An 18826-nucleotide genomic window follows, 5' to 3' on the forward strand; every position below is an offset into this window, starting at 1 on the left:
ATATACAAAAAGTGTGACATATTAAAATATCAACATCCCCTCTTAAATTTAATGGTGCGACCTTAACTTGACCCCTGACTGCTGTTGACAACAAATGCCAAACTGACGGTTACCGCTTCAGAAGAAGAACAGTGAGTTCCGCAGCATTCATATTTTGTTATTTCTTTCAAGTTTTTGTTCGTTGTAGGCAGTAGACCTTGGTTCACGAAGAAGCACATGTTTAACAAAATTCCCCAAAAAGTAATTGGAATGCAGATTGACGTGATTAAAACATGGCATAGGCCCTAGGCCTATCTGTCACGACTTTACTCCCAGAACTGTCAGACTGTGGGATCCGGTCCGTCGTCCGCCCCGTTTCGTGGGCATGGTGGGAGCGGGGCGAACGTCGGACCCCACAGTTCTGGGGATAAAATAACTGCTAACGTTAGTGCTAAAGTTTGTCCGAGTAACTTTCAACCGTGGAGAAATTCCTCCATGTTTCAACATTTGGACTGTATCACCGACCATGTCCAACTGAACTGTTAAAAGAGACAATTGTAGAGACCGATTCACTTGGACTTGGTCAATCATAGTCCAAGTAATTGGACCGAGAGTGAACTCTTTTACTATGTTTACAATGTTTACTAGACAGCTTGCATGGCTTAGCCTAAGGGGTATGTTGAGTGCAATCTTTGAAAGTGTGCAAATTTAAAATTTGTGCCAGTAATTTTTAAGTTTGGCACAACCACAGATATCGCCAGCAATAAAAATTGCGTGGATACATGAACCACAGGCAACAGACGTACGTAAGAGACTGACATCAACTACATGTTTTGCATGATTGTGTCGGGTCTGTTTCATGTGTGACGTGTGTCACACGTACACTGTGGCACGTACTTGGGGCCGGGGCATATTACGTCACGTGTCGTGCTGGCCGGCTGCAACATATCAGACAAAATTTCACCATACGGGCATTCTGATGAATATTGCCATGTGAGAACAATTAAATTCCCCTGTTGACATTTATTTGGAAAAGAGCTGTACATGCATTATTAATAAGAAACAGGGAATTAAAAATATTCGAAATATATCAGCAATAAAAGTAAGATCCCAGACAAAATAAATAAAATAAAGATTTTGAAGCAACCCCTCCAAGCTCTTAGTGTGTTTTGGAACCGTAGCCTTTACTCAAGGCAACAGCTTCCCAGCTTGACTGGTGCCAGACAGCTGGAGACTTTGAAGGGAACGGAAATCCCTGAACCGCTGGCCGGGCCTGGTTGAACACTAACCAACATGACTCCTGTTAAACATGTAAAAATCGCACAGTTCGAGATTTAAAATATGCCCACCTATTGAAAATTGCTCAAGAAAAATTGAGCAAATTGTGCAAATTAAAAATTTGCACACTTTCGGAGATTGTGCTGAACAGGTATTTAGCTGTCGCTGGCTAGTTTTAAATGGTATTTAGCCGGATGCAAGTACACAGCGCCCTCTTTGATATGTATACAAGAGTAAGTCTGTAAAGGTTATTAAATTACCACTAGATTCCAATTAGGGTCTGTGTTCTAGTAGATAGCTTGCACATCCTGAGATCTAAGCTGTTCAACTCCCAGTTATTGCCCGCCCCCCTTTCTGAGCTGTATATGTATATTGCAAAAGCGTCACCAGAATCCTGTGTATTTCAAGTATTCATTGCTGTGTGTTATTGGTTCCCTGGTGCTGGATACTATGAAGCATGTCTTATTAATCAGCTGGAATGACAGGATCTGTTAAGTTAGGATGCAGTATTTCCTCAAATCTTTGTGTTTGTGGTAAGAATATACTTTTAGGCTTCTATCTTTCAGAGCCCTATGTATCTCGGAACTTTGTATTTCATAAAGGAGGTTTAAAAATGACAGGTTTAAAAATTGAATGATTCCGTGTGAAAAACTGTGTTTGTCATCTAAGTGATCTGATCACAGCTTACACACGATCCTGATCCAGTTCCCCATTGCACTCCCCAGGTGTACTATTCCAAGGTCAACTGATACCACAAGATGGCAGCAGGTGCAGTAACAGCTCCCTCCATTATTCCATTGCGGTTGCCTGTAGCTGGAAAATCCCAGACAGAGATTGACACCAACACCTACATTGAGCTCAAGACAGGTATGTGGAACTGATCCAGTTGTGTAAGTTACCATAATGACTGAGCTGGAGTGTCATGGCACTGCTGTTACGTTACAGGACATAAGTGATTGTCAACTGTTTGTTCAAAACTCCCTGTAGGACCTGTTTACATTCATCATAACCAATGTGGGAGTTTGTGTTGGAGTTGGGAGGAGAGAGAGGCTATGTTAAAGTATCAGACTGAGCCATCAAGTTTCAAGATTTCTTATATTAGGTTGACTAAAAGGATTCAGAGGCCATTTTATAAACTAAAGATGCCAGGTTTTGTTCTCGAAATCCAAGTTGCAAAGTGTGAAGCAAGCATTACTTACTGCAAAAGAGGGAATTTGTTGGCTCTCTGGGTTCTTATCCTCTTGCTGCCAGGGAGCCAGGTTTCGGGCACGTATTCTTTATAGGCACAGCCGGGGTGTCCAAAAATCGGACAAAGGGAACTGGGCCTTGTAACAAAAGACTGTACTCGTAATAAAAGACCAGGCTGCTGGGAATTACCAACATTCTTCAATGTCAATAGTGGAGATAATCCAGCATTTTTTTGAAACAGTATACTACTGTTTGGGGCATTCAGTGTGAGCGGATTACCACCGGGGACAAAAGCGCTCCACCATCGCAGCGATGAGCCACACACTACCGCTGCACGCTAATCTGGCCCCTAGTGAAAAGATATCAGCAGCGTACTGTGCCAGTTATGGGAACAAAAGAAATTACGTAACACTGCACGATCTGGGCTCTTTTTACAAGGCTGCAGGCCTGGCTGAAATAATCTGGCATTAATAGATGTTGTCTGTCAGATTAGAGTAGAAACCGGACAGTCTTTCTTGTTGGTTTAAGTGTCCAGTAAATGAAGAAAGGAACTTTAAAGAATTTTGAAAACAGAAAAAAAATGAAAAAATCTGCGTCCCAGCAGAATCAACATTTATATATGCCCTCAGCAGGATGCGGTTAAAATGACTCTACCAAATTGATCAGGAATGACCAAAGTTCTGTTACTCGCTTAGACTCCATCCTGCGTACTGTCATTTAAGAAATCGATTGTATTGATTAATTACCTCTTTTTAAACAGGTAGGGGGATTTCTGACATTCTCAATTGAAATTGTACCCTCAAGGAAGTATTTCTGGGTCTAAGAAATAGCTTAAGCTCCTTTCCTCAGCACATTAGAACCCAGCCAATGTGCACATTCATGGTTTAACTCAACGATTCCATTTTGCAGTAGCATTTTACTCGTCTCGTCATCTTCTTCAATCCTCAGATTTTCCCGAAACTCAAATCTACTTCACCATCGATGGCTCAAAGCCTGATCCCTTCCAGCAGATCGGAGTGCGGAAGACACAACAGTATAAGAAACCTTTCCTTCTCCAGGAGGGGAGGAAAACAGTTAGGGCTATTGCAATAACCAAGTAAGTCCTGTCAATCAAGAAACATGCCACCGACTGAAGCAGTCAGCTTTTTTTCACTCTAGATTTGTGGTTGTCTCAAAACTTGGAACATTTATGTTCCTGTGAGTATTCCCCATTTGCAACACAATGCATCCTTGGGAACAGGTAGTGTTCCGAAAATGTGACTAATTGGAGCTGGCTCTTCGCAACTTGGCACACCACACACAAGGTGAACAACACCACTTTAGAATACCTAGTGTGAGCGGGCAGATGCAAAGGGTCACGTGTTCCCGCTGAGAACAGGCAATCAAAATCCTTCAAGCGTCGTGTCTTAACCTTCCCTCCCTTTTATTCCAGAAATCATCAAGTCTTCCTAGAATACTGGCCTTCATGTAAAAGGAGCATCCACAGTTCAGCAAACTAAACCAGCTTTTATTGTGACTTCTGTATTTATTGCTTTCTTTGCATCAAGCTTTTCAGTGTGAATAGCAGAAGGGAAAAGAGATCATAATTTGCTCACTTCATAGGATCTTTTTCAATGGACTTACCCAACAGAAAAAAAATCGAAGCACTTTGATTTCAAGCCAAATTTTGGATGGCATCTCTTCCAAGATGATATAAATATCTCCCTTCATTCTGTGCCTCATTCGTAACAGAAACCGAGAGAGCAACATCGTCAGCAAGACCTTCACAGTGGAGTGGGCACCAGGCCAAGAGAAATACGAGACTGATGATGAGAGCTTTCAAGATCGCATCGCTCGCAAGCAGACACCTGGCCTTCAGGTTGAGTAACTTCTAGAGACATTCCTTTCATGAAAACTCCAGGCTTGCCCTGACTAGCAATTAAAGAGTTTATTAATGTATTTAATACATTTGTAGTTATTTTTTTATTTAAACATCTTTGCATTAAGAATAGTCAAACAATAATATTAGGCTTAGATAGTTGTCACACCTGCCAAGATATTGTGAAAACATAGATTATTATCCTCACATGAATTTTGAATATTTTGTTGGGATTTATTTTCTGTTGGGCATGATAGGCCACACACTATGATTAACTTTCCCAACGGGCAGCCACAGAGAACATTTTTAATCAACTTCCTTTTTCATTTAAGTAAATGAACTAAAGACAAATGATCAAGTAAACCTGTGAAATTTTTAAGCATTAACGCTAACCATGCTCTGCGGAACTGGATTCCACGTAATTAACACTGCACCAAAGGAGTTTGGGTTATAAGTTTAATTTGCCATGGTTTCACAGCTGACAGCCAGCAAGACAACGGCGGCAATCATGAAGAAAGTGCTGGAGGAGTCCCAGAAACCAGTCCAGGGATCCAACTACCGCAAGCCCACCACTGGAACACGGTTCATGGAGGCTAGGTTAGGCAGCAAACCAACTGGCACAGCGGCCAAGGAGAAAGCAAAACACAACGGCCAGGTATGTCCAAGGAACCAGCGTCATGGGACTTCCACATCCACAGATCTCCCAGTATGAACAAACTCGGCCAAATGTAAAAAGGAGAACCCCCCCAACAAAATGGTGCCCATCCAAAATGATACAGGATTTTATAATTCCTTTGGCTGGTTCTCTGCAGAGTTTTATTGAGGAAGTAAAGTTCCACAGCGGTGGTTTCTGTTTATCAAATCTGTGGGATTGATATCATATTATGCAGAAAAAATGAAAAAGATTTCATGTAATAAAGAAGACCATCAAGAATCTTTCTGCCACCCATCATGCCATTCTCATCCTGAGACATCTAGTGACAGAACACACTTTCCGAAACATGTAGTTGGTTGAAGAATGAATGAAATATCTTGCCAGCACCAACAACATGGGTACCAGTACTCGGAATTTAACTCACAGAACTACTTCACACTGCACTGATGTTTTTCTGTATTTTTGTCCGCACAATCACATCTTCTCCGTCCAGCAAACACGAACCTTGTAACCGACTTTATTGAAAATTTTGTGCACAGGAAGTCAGATGGATTTGAATCATTTGCTGATCTATTAAAAGTAATGATGGTGCAGTATCCACGTACTTGCAGTTCAATCTTGCAACCTTGTTTTCCGGGGAAAGCCAGCACATGGGAATCAAGTGACATTAACTTCTTCGTTTCACTGCTGAAAACATTTAACTTGATATCTGTTCCTAGGCTCAGCAGCTTACAAGCCCCAAGCCCGAGGATAAAGGGAAGGCTATACCTAAGAACTTGACCCAAGCAAACCGACTGCAACGAGAAACTGACTTTCTCAAGTAAGAAGCTTGCCGTTAGTTCTTGCACGGTGTCTTCCTTAGACTGAGAATCATCCTGAGATCGTAATGTCTCCATGATAGACAAAAATGAATACAAATCTCTACTGATATTGATGCTCTTCTGTCTTAACCTCCCTCATAAATGACCCTTCTCACACACTGGACATTTTTTCCCTACCGTGCACAGGTGCATATTCTGTGCTGCAGACAGACCAGCAGATCCGTTTGCCAGGTTTTGCATAGCATGCGGTAATCCTGTACCCCCGTTGCCCAATGCTAGATTACCACCTCCAGAGCCAGCACAGGTAGAGTCAACATGTCTATCCTCATCATAAAATTATGATATGTATGCCTTGCCCCCTCTAGTATACAATGTAAAAATGCAGTGCAGGCATTACTTGATAACTCTTTCATTTCTTCCCTAACCATTGTAATGCGTTACCCTTCAAAGACCCTCAATAATGTACCAAGATGGAATTGTGTCTTTATTGCAAAACTTAAATCTGTCCAAGTCTTCAATGCATACAATTCAATCATGCTCAAAACAACCACAGCATTTTTGTTGCTAGTTGCCTATGCAAACAAGTGCTTTGTGTTTACAATGTACGGTTCTTGTTGTTGACAAACTGTTGCAACTGTGGTGTACTTCTGTGTGACTGTCCAAATAACGAGATTTTATAGAAAAAGGTTGATAAAACTAGTGTGAAATGTGGCTTGTTGTGAGTAATAATACGTGTCTTTTCAATGTCTGCTTTGTTTGGACACAGCTGGGTATGTGTGTAGGGTGCAATGCCATGGTGCCGCTGAATGTGACTAGTTGTCTGATATGTGAAATGCCTATAGCACCACAGCTGGTTCCACAAGCTTCCGTCAAACTCAAGGTATTGTGCGTGTCATTGTGTGTTTGGCTCAGGTCTACTGAAAAAGTCTGTCCTACTTTCATCGGCCCTTTGAGTTTCTGTTCCACTAGAAGCGTTTGCTTCTGTTCCTGGTTACCAGCTCTCAAATTGTCATTAAATAAAACAAGAATAAAGCCCTGCTGACTTTGTTTCAACTTCTCATTGTCGGTTTTCAAATTGTCTTGAATAGTGTGAAAGTAAACGTCAGATGTCAGCTGTACAGCTTGGCAAGAAGGCACACTTGTGTGCAGAAATGCTTTGTTTTCAGATTTCATAAGATCATAAGCATTCGTTCACATTTGGCTTACATAAAGGTCGTAGACTGTTAAAGCAAATCACTTGCTCGTCTTTTACATGGTGAGAACCTTCTGACAAGTGTTGTTTGCCACTGAAACACGTTCTCAAAAAAAGTAACAAACGTGTGTCTTTGTAAGTTGAAGTAGCAAGCACCGACATCTCATTTAAAAAAATTCCAACGTAACTGGCATTCTCGTGGAGCAAGTTGCATTTTTGGAAAAACAAAGTAGATATACGAAGAAGCTTGGTTTTCTCACTGCAGGATAAGCTAGTGTGCAATGAGTGTGGGACTGGAAACCCAGCCAATATGGAGTACTGTGTCACATGTGAATGCCCACTGACTGGAAATAATCGACACTTGAAGGTAAAATATGTCAATCTTTATGAGAATTGCAGGAGTAGCTTAAAGACGAGTGCATTTGTTATGACAGATAAACAACTGTCAGATTCTTTGTGCAAAGTTCTTCCATCGGAGCTATGAACCTAACGTAAATGATACCTTTCTCCGTGTAACAATATTTTTAAATTTTATTTCATTCTGGGGCTGGAAAAAAATGAATGGATTTGCAACTAGTTTTGAACCATTGAATCTGTGTACTTTTAGTTTAATAATAAACATGCATTTCTTGTGTCAAACGTAACATTTCTGTCCTCGTGTTTCACCCAACTGTACCCTTAGATGGTGTTGCCAAAGGTAAGTGAAATGGAAAACTTAATGACAGTTTGTAAACGAATCCTTGTTCTTGTCAAACACTAATATCCTGTCTCTAAAGGCAAAGTCAGAGGCTGTCAGACTTGGGATGGTAGCTTGGCAGGCCTAACTCTGGCTTGACTCGGTGGTAAGGGTACCATTGCATGACTAGAGTTAGACCAGAAGCTCAATGAGAGTAGATTGCTCTGAAAGCTAGGCTTTTAACCACTCCCTGCCGGGCGACCCGTTTTTGAGTACATAGGCTTCATATGCAGAGCCGGGGAACCCGGAACCGGAAAAGAGTTGGGCCTTATAACAAAAGACTGTGCTCAGCACAAAAGACTGGGCTGCTGGGTATTACCGACATTTTTCACTCTCAATAGTGGAGATAATCCAGCCTTGTTTTGAAACAGTATACCACGGTTTTAGGCATTTAGAGGAAGCACATTACCACCGGGGACAAAAGCTCTCCACCACCGCAGTGATGAGCCACACAGCACCGCTGCACGCTAATCTGGCCCCTATTGAAAAGAGGTCAGCAGTGCACTGTGCCGGTTTCGGGAACAAAAGAATCTTACGTAACACCGCACAATCTGGGCTCTTTTTCCAAGGCTGCAAGCCTGGCTGAAATATTCAAAAGTCAATGAAGGTTAACTGTCGGCTTTAGAGTCGTGCTCAAAGAGTCCTTCATTTTGGTATAAACGGCCATTAAATGAAATGATGAATATTTGAAGAATTTTGAAAACGGAAAATCTTGAAAATGAGCCGGCATCTTGTCTTGCTCAAGAAAAATCCACCCGGCAGCAAGTGGTTAAGCAACAGTTGGCAGTTTTACAGGATTTACCTGGACTGTAAGTGCTGGTGGAGGTGAAAAAAATTGAGTAAAGGTGCAGGGATAAATATGATTGAAGGAAAACGCCATCTGAATTCATTCTGATTTCTAGCACTTTCCATATTTTTCTCTCTACATCAAGACTCAGGTTTCTTGTACCCAAACCTGATCTACCAAACTACAATTTAGTTTTCAGATTGAAAAAGGTGGACTTTAAGAACAATTGGTCCCAAACCACAGTCCACCCACAGCAAAATCAACTGTCATGCCCACGCATACAAACCACTATGGATGTGAGGGTCCTTATTCCACGTTTACAAATTTGCCAGAGGATGCCAGTTTGTGGTGTCAGTAACAAATTAATGAAAAGAATAAGAAAAAACATTCCTCTAGACCTCCAGGAAACCTTTGAAATTTCACCTTCTTGGTACATGTACTTTTATTGCAGTTTGTATGTCGATCCTTCATTGACCTTCAATGATTGTTGGGTAAAGTGGATAGTTATAATTATGTGATGGAGGGGGAATGTTTACAGAGCTGATTTGAGATCATCCTTGTGCTTTTTATAATTCATGTCTTTTCTTCAACTTTACATTGTGAATAACAGATGGTATTTCCTGAGGTAGGATATGGAATAACTGTTTTCCTTTTTTAAACAAAACTGTTGTAATTGCAAGCCACCGAAGTAACCTAACATGCTAAGGGTAGAGGGCGCTTGTCATGGCAGCTTAAACTAACAGGCAGATCCAAGGTAGCAAATAACATTTTGTCTTTTTATTGAAAATTTGAGAGCTCATTGTATATTTTGCAGGTTTGCCCTTGTCGCTACTACAGCCTATTAAGACGAATTCCAGCAGGGTGAAAGCTGAGCTTTGATATGGTGCCAATAAATGCATCAGCTTTTAGCCTTGTTAGCTCAACTGACGCATTTATTGGCTTCATGAACTTGGCATTTGTGGGCAAACTAACCTCTCTTGCAGGACTTTAATTTTTGCACAACTGTCAGCCATCTTGGATCTGCTTCATACCCTGGTGCTTTGCTGATCATCTGCTCAATCACTCAGGCATTTTCACTGCAGCTTAAACCTGATGCATTTGTAATGTAACTAGCAGTCTTTGAGGAAAATGTTTTAATGACTTGGAAATTTTGTTAAAGTGGCTACTTTGTACTGCATTGATTATTTTGATAACTGTTAGTGAAAATGACCGAAACTGAACTTTTAACTTTTATGCATGATGTCTTGTAAATGTTGTCAGCCATAAACAACACAACAACTGTAAATTTGTTAATTGTTTTGTAATTATTTTGTGATACTGAAGTTGAAATGACCTTTCTTGGAAATACTTTTAAGTCGGAGTGACTAATTCTCTCGCCTGTCTCAATGCGACAAAGCACATGTCTGTTTTTGTCACATACTTGATAATCCAAAGGAAGCTACGCATTTACATCGAAAGTTCAGCAGTTATGTAGCATTGATATAGCGATAGCTATATTTGTATTGCATTGATTACTTTCTGACAAGAACTTGTATTCAGTGTAAACACAAAGATCTGACAATTGCTGGAAGGTAAAGTCACTCTGGATGACGTTTTCTGTGCATGTTTAACTTACGTGGTCATCCATTTTTGTACATGCATATGCTCATTTGTCAGCCACAGGCAAGTTTGAGCATTGACTATAGTTGACTATACTTCATCCAAAGTTGTCCAAACAATGGGTAATTTGTACCATCTTTTCAGCCATTTGGAACCAGACCCTGGGGCATGGCTGCACCACTGGTTATCGGTAGGCTGTATAATTTATCAGCACAGAGGGAAATCATTCACATAAAAATAATCGTACGAGATGTCATTGACCATGTACACCGTGAGAGTTATAGCCAGTGGAAAAACACAAGTCACAACGGGATTTTACAAAATAGTTCAAGTGGTGCTGCTCCAGTATGGCTGCATTGCAAGCATTGTTAAAAAGCAATCGACGAGTGGTTAAACTGTAGTTGATGCCCGAATTTGCCCCACACTGTGGCCTGCCAGGAACATTTCATTTGTAACCTGCCTGCTATGGTGAGTTTGTCTGCATAGTCTGGCTCTTACATGTGTACAATGCCTCTATTGATGAATACTGTAAACCATGGCCCATTTTCACAGAGCTACCAGACATAAAATATTAACCAGCAAATATTTTCATTTCACAACAGTTAGCTGATAACCGGACCCCCAGAAATTGAGATTGCACGACATTTTGCCTGGTGCCCTGTTTTTGCTTAGCAAGTACCTTCAGTGGTTGATACATGTAGCAAATGTTACTACCAAGCAACTCAGTGAAATTGGGCTATGTGGACTGCGGTGTATAATTATATGCATAATAATATGTCTTCAATTGGCCTTGTCATATAGGCTACTCACAGTGGGGCATCTGCCCCTCCTATGCCCATGAAAGGAGGCCGGCTCCTCTGCTGTAACAAGTGTGGGCGAGTGAATAACAGTGATGCTCGTTTCTGTGATTGGTGTGGTGCTAAGGTGAGAAAGATAACTGCTTTTGTTGATCACTGTTCAGTTGGCATTATCTTGTAAAAACTGATAGAATTCCGAGTGAATGCTTGGTGTTATTTAAGACCCTACACATTTAGAAAGTTCTCCTGTGCTCATTTCTTGTCAGAAGCAAATCCATTGAATTTTTATGGTTAAAATGTGGCAAAAATAGAGCTCACCGACTCGATTTTGTAGTTTTCAGCTTGAAAAGCTAAGAGGCAGTATAGTTTACGTCACATTTTGATCCAAGCCTGCAGCTGATGCACCTTGTGACCACAGACATTCCTGAATTGTCTTTACCTGTGTCACTGTTCGTTAGTCTCTCTCTTTGTTTTTTCCCCCCTGGCCTATCTAGCCGGCACCAACAACACACCTACTGACATGCTCTAGGTGTCAGAGTAGCAACCAAGCTTACGCCACCTTCTGCCATTCCTGTGGCTGCTCAATAGAACCTCCACCACGAGAAGACCCTCGAAATAACGGCATAACGGTCGGTGGAAGGAGCACCTCTCAGGTATGGATGAAAGCAGAAAGCACAGATTCACGCAGTTGTTTTGTTTAACTCCTCGGTGTATTTTCAAAAGTATTTAATCCTCCCCTCCCCCTGAAAATCCACATTTACTCAAAAGGTGCACGGATTGTATCGTGCAAGGAAATATTGCTGTGTCAAATGTGAGTTTACACAACAAAATAGATCCTATATTGTCTGACATACTTTGTTGCAAGTCTTTTAATAAATTGTAAACAATGGAAATCAATGTTTAGCTTTTTCTCCCAAATAAACATTGGTACTCTTTGAGGTGCCTAACTGAATGAGACATCAGAATCAATGTTCTGCCTACTGAATATGAAAAACAAAAAAATGTGAAAAATTTTTTAGTTGGGATTCCTTTTGAGGGATCCTCTCACAAGTCTCATCAAGTTTTGTTTCAGGTAAGCATTTTGGTGTTTTTCTCTCTTCAGGTGATAGATAAACAAGCCAAGGCAGCTTGGGTTCCCATGTCCATGCCTCATCCTGAGCCAGAGAAGATCACCGTTGGCACACAGACTGCGGGCTTGTTTTTCCCATCCAACAAGAGGCTAGAGCAGCAAGGGAAGGGACAGGGAGATCAGAGGATTCTTACAGAATCCGCGGCGGAGAAGAAACCTGTACTGACTGCTGTCAGTCCTGGAAAAGGTAGAACTGGTATCCCTAGAATTTGGACCTTTTTAGTGGAACAGTTTGGTGGTGTGTTGCTTGAACTGTTGGTGATTAATTTTGGAAACTGTTGGCGACTTGTACACTGTGAAAACTCCCATAACCAGTTCCAGTCCATAGGAAAGAACTTACATGCCTTTGCTGTTGAAGGATACTTGGTACCTGACAGAGAAGACTGAGAGTGGGTCAGTAAGTTGAGTCCAACACATGCACTGAGAATTCAATGACTGTCAATCCTCTTGCAGTAAGTTTGTTCAGGTCTAAGAATAATTTGCCCAAGCAAGAATTACAAGTGGTTAGATAACAGACAACGCTCTTTCTAAAAGTCATTTTAGACTTCCTCGTAAGGTCAAACACTGTTTTCTTCAATGGACTTGAGATAAATGTAGAACAGGCCGAGTACATGATTGCTCACTCCGATATTTTGCTCTATGTGTGTAGGTTACTGGAGACAGCAAATGGATCACATTTGTGGGCATCTGAAGGCACATGCACAGAATAACCAGGACTTCAGAAACTTGATTGCAGAGCCACGGATGGGCAAGGTAAGGGGTGAAGGCAGGGTGGAAGGAGGTGACAAGAGAGGTGGCGGGGAGGAACTGTCTCACGGAGAAGTGGAGGGTTCTCATTTGCCAGTCACTGCGTTGGATTGTTTGGATAGAAGTGTAGCATATTGAAGTCCTGCAGAAATACCAGCGAGGGAACACCTTGCAGGCAGTGTGCATCACATTGCATGTTGGCAGGTACCCTGTGTTTGCAAAGCCAAACCGTCCATTGCACGGTGAATAAGAAGTTTTCTGGACATGTCCTTGGTCCCCTTGTACTATGATCGGGGCCTGAGCATCATCAGTATTTGATATGCTCTTAATCAAGGTCGTATGAACTGTTGTGTAAGAAATGTCAAATTCATTTTGGTACCGGCAAACACCGTCTGTACTCAGTAAAAACTTTAAATTAAACAGTACTATGTAGCAATTGGAGTGATGGTCAGCCAGGTTTTTGGCTTTCAGTTTAACTGTCTTTTGCACAGCTTGGTGGTGTACATCCATTTTTTTCCCCTGACCTTTAAGGTAAACTGACATGAAATATCCCTCTGCACCCCCACTGTGTGTTTGACTGGATTGGTGTGTCTTGATCACAGCTTCAAGGAGCCACTGTGCATGAGGACGGGTATGAGTTGAGCATCACGGCATGTTTTGTCCTACGAGGCAGTAAAGATGACTTCACCGGTAAGCCACTTGGAATAACCAAGAAGAGCCTGTTGAGTGACACAACTGACGGTAAGAGTGCAAGAAATCATCCACCCTTCTTTAATTTTAGTAGCTGTTTTAATAATGAAATCTTTTGGGGGATGCAGTTGAGGGAACTGTCCTGCTGAAATAACTGCCTTGAAAATAAATGTGGAAAGCGATTTTATTTTACTGGAAAGGAAGTTGCAAAAATGGACTGAATTTAGCATCCATTCTGGCCGTTGGTTTTTACAGGAGGCAAAGTGTGTCTTTGCCGTGGCAAAACTTGTGTTGGCGGGTCCAAAACGATTTGCTCAAGACAACAGCTGGTTTTGTCATTGTACATGTATATTGCTTTTCCATTATTATGCATTTCCAACCTTGAAAAAGTATGGTTTGTGAATGTCTGCATTCTTAAAGTAGATGGACTGAGCACATGATTTGAGGTCTGTCAGTGTAGGGAGGCGTCTGGGTCTCTGTCAAGAAAGTTTGTGTGAGTAATAAATGTTTTTTACCACTGTCCAAATTGACTGTTTCAATCCTGTTCTAGTTCCAAATGAAGTGTTCACCAAGACATCCCACGCTCTAGGAACATCAGCCAAACAAGAGAAACCATCCACACCCAAGAAAAAGCTGAAGAAAAAAGCTGCAGATGACAAACTAACAGTGAGCCTTTGAACTGCAAACCCCATCCCGAGCTCATCATTACAATTTGATGCAAGACCTAAATGCAACGTTTTGCCCCTCCTTGAAAAAGAAACAAAATCCCACACCACAATAGTCCTAATAATCTGGACTAACTTGGTGCAATTTGGAAAGGTATGTAGATGTAGAATGTCTCAGTGATTCTGTGCATCTTAAAAATGCTCTTGCAGGCCATAGACCGAGACCTGTTGAAGGAGTTAGGAGCAAAGGGAGACGGAGATGAGGAGGAGGTTCAACGTCTCCTGGATGAGGCGAGTAACTCTCTCTTCTCCTCCTTCAAGTCAAATTAGTGCAGTCAGAAAAACGGGAGGTTTTTATTTTCTATCAGAACTACTCTGTTTCAATGGAAAAGTAAAGTCAAAACCACCACTCTTATAGAAGAGATTAATTTTCAAATGGTTTACCCTGCAAAGCTTTTCTTAGAACCTAGTAATATTACCGTTTGAAACCGCTAGTTTGTGGAAAGACCTTTTTATCCTGTCTCTTTTTTGAAAGCGTTCTGTGCAAGGAGATGGATTCTTAAATTGAGTCTTGTTAGTCACCCGTCCTTGCTTAGTCCTTTGGAATGATTTTTCACGTTGATTTTCAGTCTCTCCTTTTCTAGGATTGGCTGAGGAATATGCCATTTCTAAACTGTAATCGTCTTTAAGTTCCAAATTAATACATAGTCGCCAGACTAGTTTTGTAGTTGTGAGCCTGGACCCTTGAATACAATTTTTTTTCAGTTTTCATGACTGAAATTTATTTTAAATAGAGCTCAATGAGAAATTGATTTCAGTTAACCTTTATGTGATGTTTATGTTTTCTGAAGTTTGCTGTCTAGTTTCCAGACTAATCTGTGACCCTTTACGCTGCATTCTTTGCAGGGAGCAGATGCCATGTGCGAGACGAGCGAAGGTATCCCTGTGCTAGCCGTCGCTGCCATGAACAGACACTGGGACAGCTTGGAGACACTGGTCAACAATGGAGCTGAAATCAACAAGAAGGCAGGACCGTACGTACAAGTGCTGGAGAAATCTTCACTTGACTCCATAGCCTGAAATAAAAGCAGGACTCGCTCTGTTTAGACCATTGTCTGTGAGCTACAAAGCCCAAGATCACTTTTTTGGTCACTGTGTCCGCCTTGCACGGTATAATTGGCAAAACACAAACACACTAACAAGATCTAACAAGATCTCACAAAACTTTTTTATTCTATTTAGTTTTAGTTTACATTAGAAAGAGGAAAAACTGAGTTTTTGTTTCAGTGTGTCGCTACCAAAAATGGGACCTCTTGTTGGTGAAAATGTTGAAGGTTCCTCTTGATTATTCAGTGTGCAAGATTCTTTTGAAGGTCTTTAACTCAAAAGTGGCTTTTGGGACTTTAAAGACTCAGTGTCACTTGATTTTTCCCTCCCTTCAGCAAGGGCAACACTGCCCTCCATGAAGCCGTTCTGCTCGGCAGAGATGGTAGACAGGGTGTTGAAGAACTGCTGGCCCTTGGGGCAAGCTCCAAAGTGAAGAACGCTCGGGACGAAACAGCCTACGATCTGGCCATCAAGGGAGGGGAAGAGGCCATCATCTCCCTGTTTGCCTCCACGGCAGGCCAAGGGATGCTGGACAAGCTGATGAAGCAGAGCTCAAGACCCCCAGCCGAGAGGTTCTGAGTTTGTTGTTGCTTGCAGGTCTCACAGTTGACTTTATCCACTCCATGCAGGAACAAGAGTGGGTATGTTTTAATATATTAAAGATGGTCCTTTGATGGGAACTTACCGCAGGTTCATACGTATTTGGCACAGGGCGCACTGAGCATGCAAGATTGATTTCTGTTTGAATGTATGGTCTTTGCATGTACACTGGGTATGTTCTTAAGCTCACTTGAAAAACTCCTTACTAGCATGTCTTGTCTTTGCCGGTGAGGGTGCACTTCGCTAAAGACAGATACATGTACATACAAAGCAATGATGGGAAAGGTTGGGTATTGTAACATTTTGAATTCAAGATGAGTGTCTGCCATTAGGGATGATGAAATGACCCTTAATTAATTCAGTCTACTAAATGTGCATTCAGTATTTCAGTTCAGATTCAGCAGGTGTCTTACCATCAGAAACAATTCACTCTTATTGTTCTAAGTCGAATTGTGGTTGGGTTCATAGAAAAAGAGAATAAAATGCCTTGAAAGGCTCGGGGGAGTTTCAATTTACATTTATTGTTTCAGCTTTTGAGGACTTTGGGGTTTCTGCTGATAAATGAATTGTTTCACATTTTACTTCATTCAAATTTGACTTGTATTAGATATATTTGAAAGAAATCCTCGTTCTGTAAATCTGCCTCTGTGGGAAGAAACGGAGAGGAGGGTTGTCAACCCTGGTCTGGTGTGGCCAAAAAAAAACAGGTTTTCAAACATTTTACGGGCATTATCTATAAATTCCTGCATATTTTTAAAAGAAAATGCCTTTTATTATTTTCAAAAGGCATCCAAAATCAGTCCCCTAAAATTGCAGGTATCCTTCAGAGAAGTAATTCTAGTTCATTCAAACTAAATTTATATGATGCAAATTTTGAATTTTAAAAAAAAATTTTAAGACCTAATTCATATTAGATCAGTTAAAACGGCAGTTTAATTTCCACATTTCCTCTGCAGTTGGCATAGAGAGTTAAGCTATGATTTCAATTTAGCAGGGAAGTTTAAAATTTGGATTATTTCTGCTATCAAAAACCGTTGGTCTTTCAGGGTAGAATAAGGTATTTATAGGTACATCGATAAGGGAGTGAATAAATGTTTTATGTGATCTATTTTGATCCAAATGAGTTCAAATGAATTGGGAAAACGTAATCATAAAATTTTGGTAAAGTGGGGTCTTGTCTTATCATGGAGGACAGCAACACAAGAGTGTCTCAAGAATACCCCCAAATATTCCCCATAGGGTTGCTTTTGATGTCAACGTTGTGTTTTTCCAACAAGTGGCCGTTAAATTTATAGTTGGCTGTCAATACAAAAGTAAAAGAATATGTCGCAAAGTGTTCAAAATCCCATGCAGCTATCAGAATCCATAATAATAATACATACACTACCAAATACTAGATGAAAACACAACCCTAATTCAAATTAATGGGATAAAATGTCCGTCCTGAACGAATTCGAGGTCAAGTCGAAAACCAACCAAAAGGTGATGTTTATATTTAGTTGTTGGCAAAAGTATCTTAAACTACCGGATCTCTACTTGGGCAGTTTGTGAGGGAATCTGCTTAAAACTTGTTTTGTTTATGAAGGGGTTAATTTACATATTCAGATTTACCGCCAAAGTTTGAGGACAACAGTCTATGCATTGCGTCCATATTTAAGATATGTTAAGCCTTCAATGCTCCTTTTGTGCTGGAAAACGATGCATTTTGAAACTGAATTGAAAATTTACCGAAAGTCCACGTCTTCAGTGCGCTTATTATTTTTCTCGGAGTGGGGTGGACAGTCTAAGAAGATTTCCTGATGACTCCTCGTTTTTTTGGAGCTCGTTGAATACTAGCCTTGGTTTTATATACATGTATTTCAGAATGAGTCTCAGACCTGTGGTTAGACCACAGTCAGACACTGTTTGCCCTGACAGTGACGCGTGTATAATTAGCACTGCGTTTGGTGTACTTGTAATAGTTCTCTATAGGGAGCGTCGCATAATGCAGAACGGTCGGAACGTTCCCATTGGAACGCCTTATTCTCGTTCCGGAACGGTCGGCCGTTCTGTTGGGAACAGTCGCGTTCCACATGGAACGCTGTCTTCCTTTGTGAGAACGGTTAGACAGGAATACGCGTTCCCGTCGGAATGTCCTCATTCGGATTGCTTCATATTGCCCATGTACAAATATTCAACTCAATGTCCCAAAAACGGAGCCTGCCATGACAAATGAGCGTAGGTAGACATTTTTTCTTTTATAGCCCTAATTTGAATAACCATTAGCACCCTGTTCCTACAAGGAAAACGAAGTCCACTTTTTCAAACTAACAAAACTAACTGACATTCAGACCTTGAGGGTCCGTTCCTTAATCCTAGTAGCTCTAGTTTTGGTAAATTTTGACAATATATAAGCAAGAAAACCAGATTTTTTACCCGAGTTCGGCGAAAGACGACTGCATCACGCCAGTTTGTTTCACGTCTAGTTACCTGACCCATCCATTGTGGATATACTGAATTTCATTAAAGAAACTTTTATAGTTCCAGGTCAAGGAACCACACTACGTGCACGGATTCGTCTTCGTTCACAGCTCTTCGTCGCGTCATTTTACGCTGACGTTTTACCCTATAATTTCCCTCAAAAACCAAAGCCCTTCCCTCTTTTCTTTCTATAAAGAGGACATCACTGCCGACGTATTTAGGTAAGTTGTTTAACAAATGTAGACTTTTGTTTCCTTATTATAGGAATATTGGCTAATGGTAATGAACGCCAGCTGAATAAGAATTGGAAGTAAACTGAAGATGGAAATGTGCTGTGGCAACATTTGTTTATCTGATGATGCAAATGTTGTTCTCAACTGAGATACAAAAGTGAAAAGCACTACGTGCTGAGTGCATGCCGATTACGTCGGTGTGTGTATCACTAGGTTATGGCTGCAATACCAACACCGAGCTTAATTGCCTCAGTCGCGCCGTTCAACCTTTCTAGTGATTTTAAAAGACGTAACTCCGCACCCCT

At 41.1% G+C, this 18826-nt stretch overlaps 1 protein-coding gene across 1 annotated transcript; it reads left to right on the plus strand.

Annotated features, from left to right (window-relative positions):
- Positions 1-68: 68 nt before the first annotated feature.
- On the plus strand, positions 69-16936 carry dzank1 (double zinc ribbon and ankyrin repeat domains 1). Its single transcript, XM_022242283.2, has 19 exons — positions 69-131; positions 1983-2124; positions 3394-3541; positions 4177-4303; positions 4782-4958; positions 5678-5778; positions 5966-6083; positions 6546-6659; positions 7237-7338; positions 7654-7668; positions 10895-11017; positions 11385-11543; positions 11993-12206; positions 12669-12772; positions 13369-13507; positions 14007-14122; positions 14332-14412; positions 15028-15155; positions 15564-16936. The coding sequence occupies exons 2-19, from the start codon at positions 2016-2018 to the stop codon at positions 15805-15807; spliced, it is 2319 nt and encodes a 772-aa protein (XP_022097975.2). The 5' UTR covers positions 69-131; positions 1983-2015; the 3' UTR covers positions 15808-16936.
- Positions 16937-18826: the final 1890 nt, after the last annotated feature.

Source organism: Acanthaster planci, linkage group LG01 (genome assembly GCF_054643075.1).
Source record: "Acanthaster planci isolate LZ-2023a linkage group LG01, COTS_SCS, whole genome shotgun sequence".
NCBI lineage: Eukaryota > Metazoa > Echinodermata > Asteroidea > Valvatida > Acanthasteridae > Acanthaster > Acanthaster planci.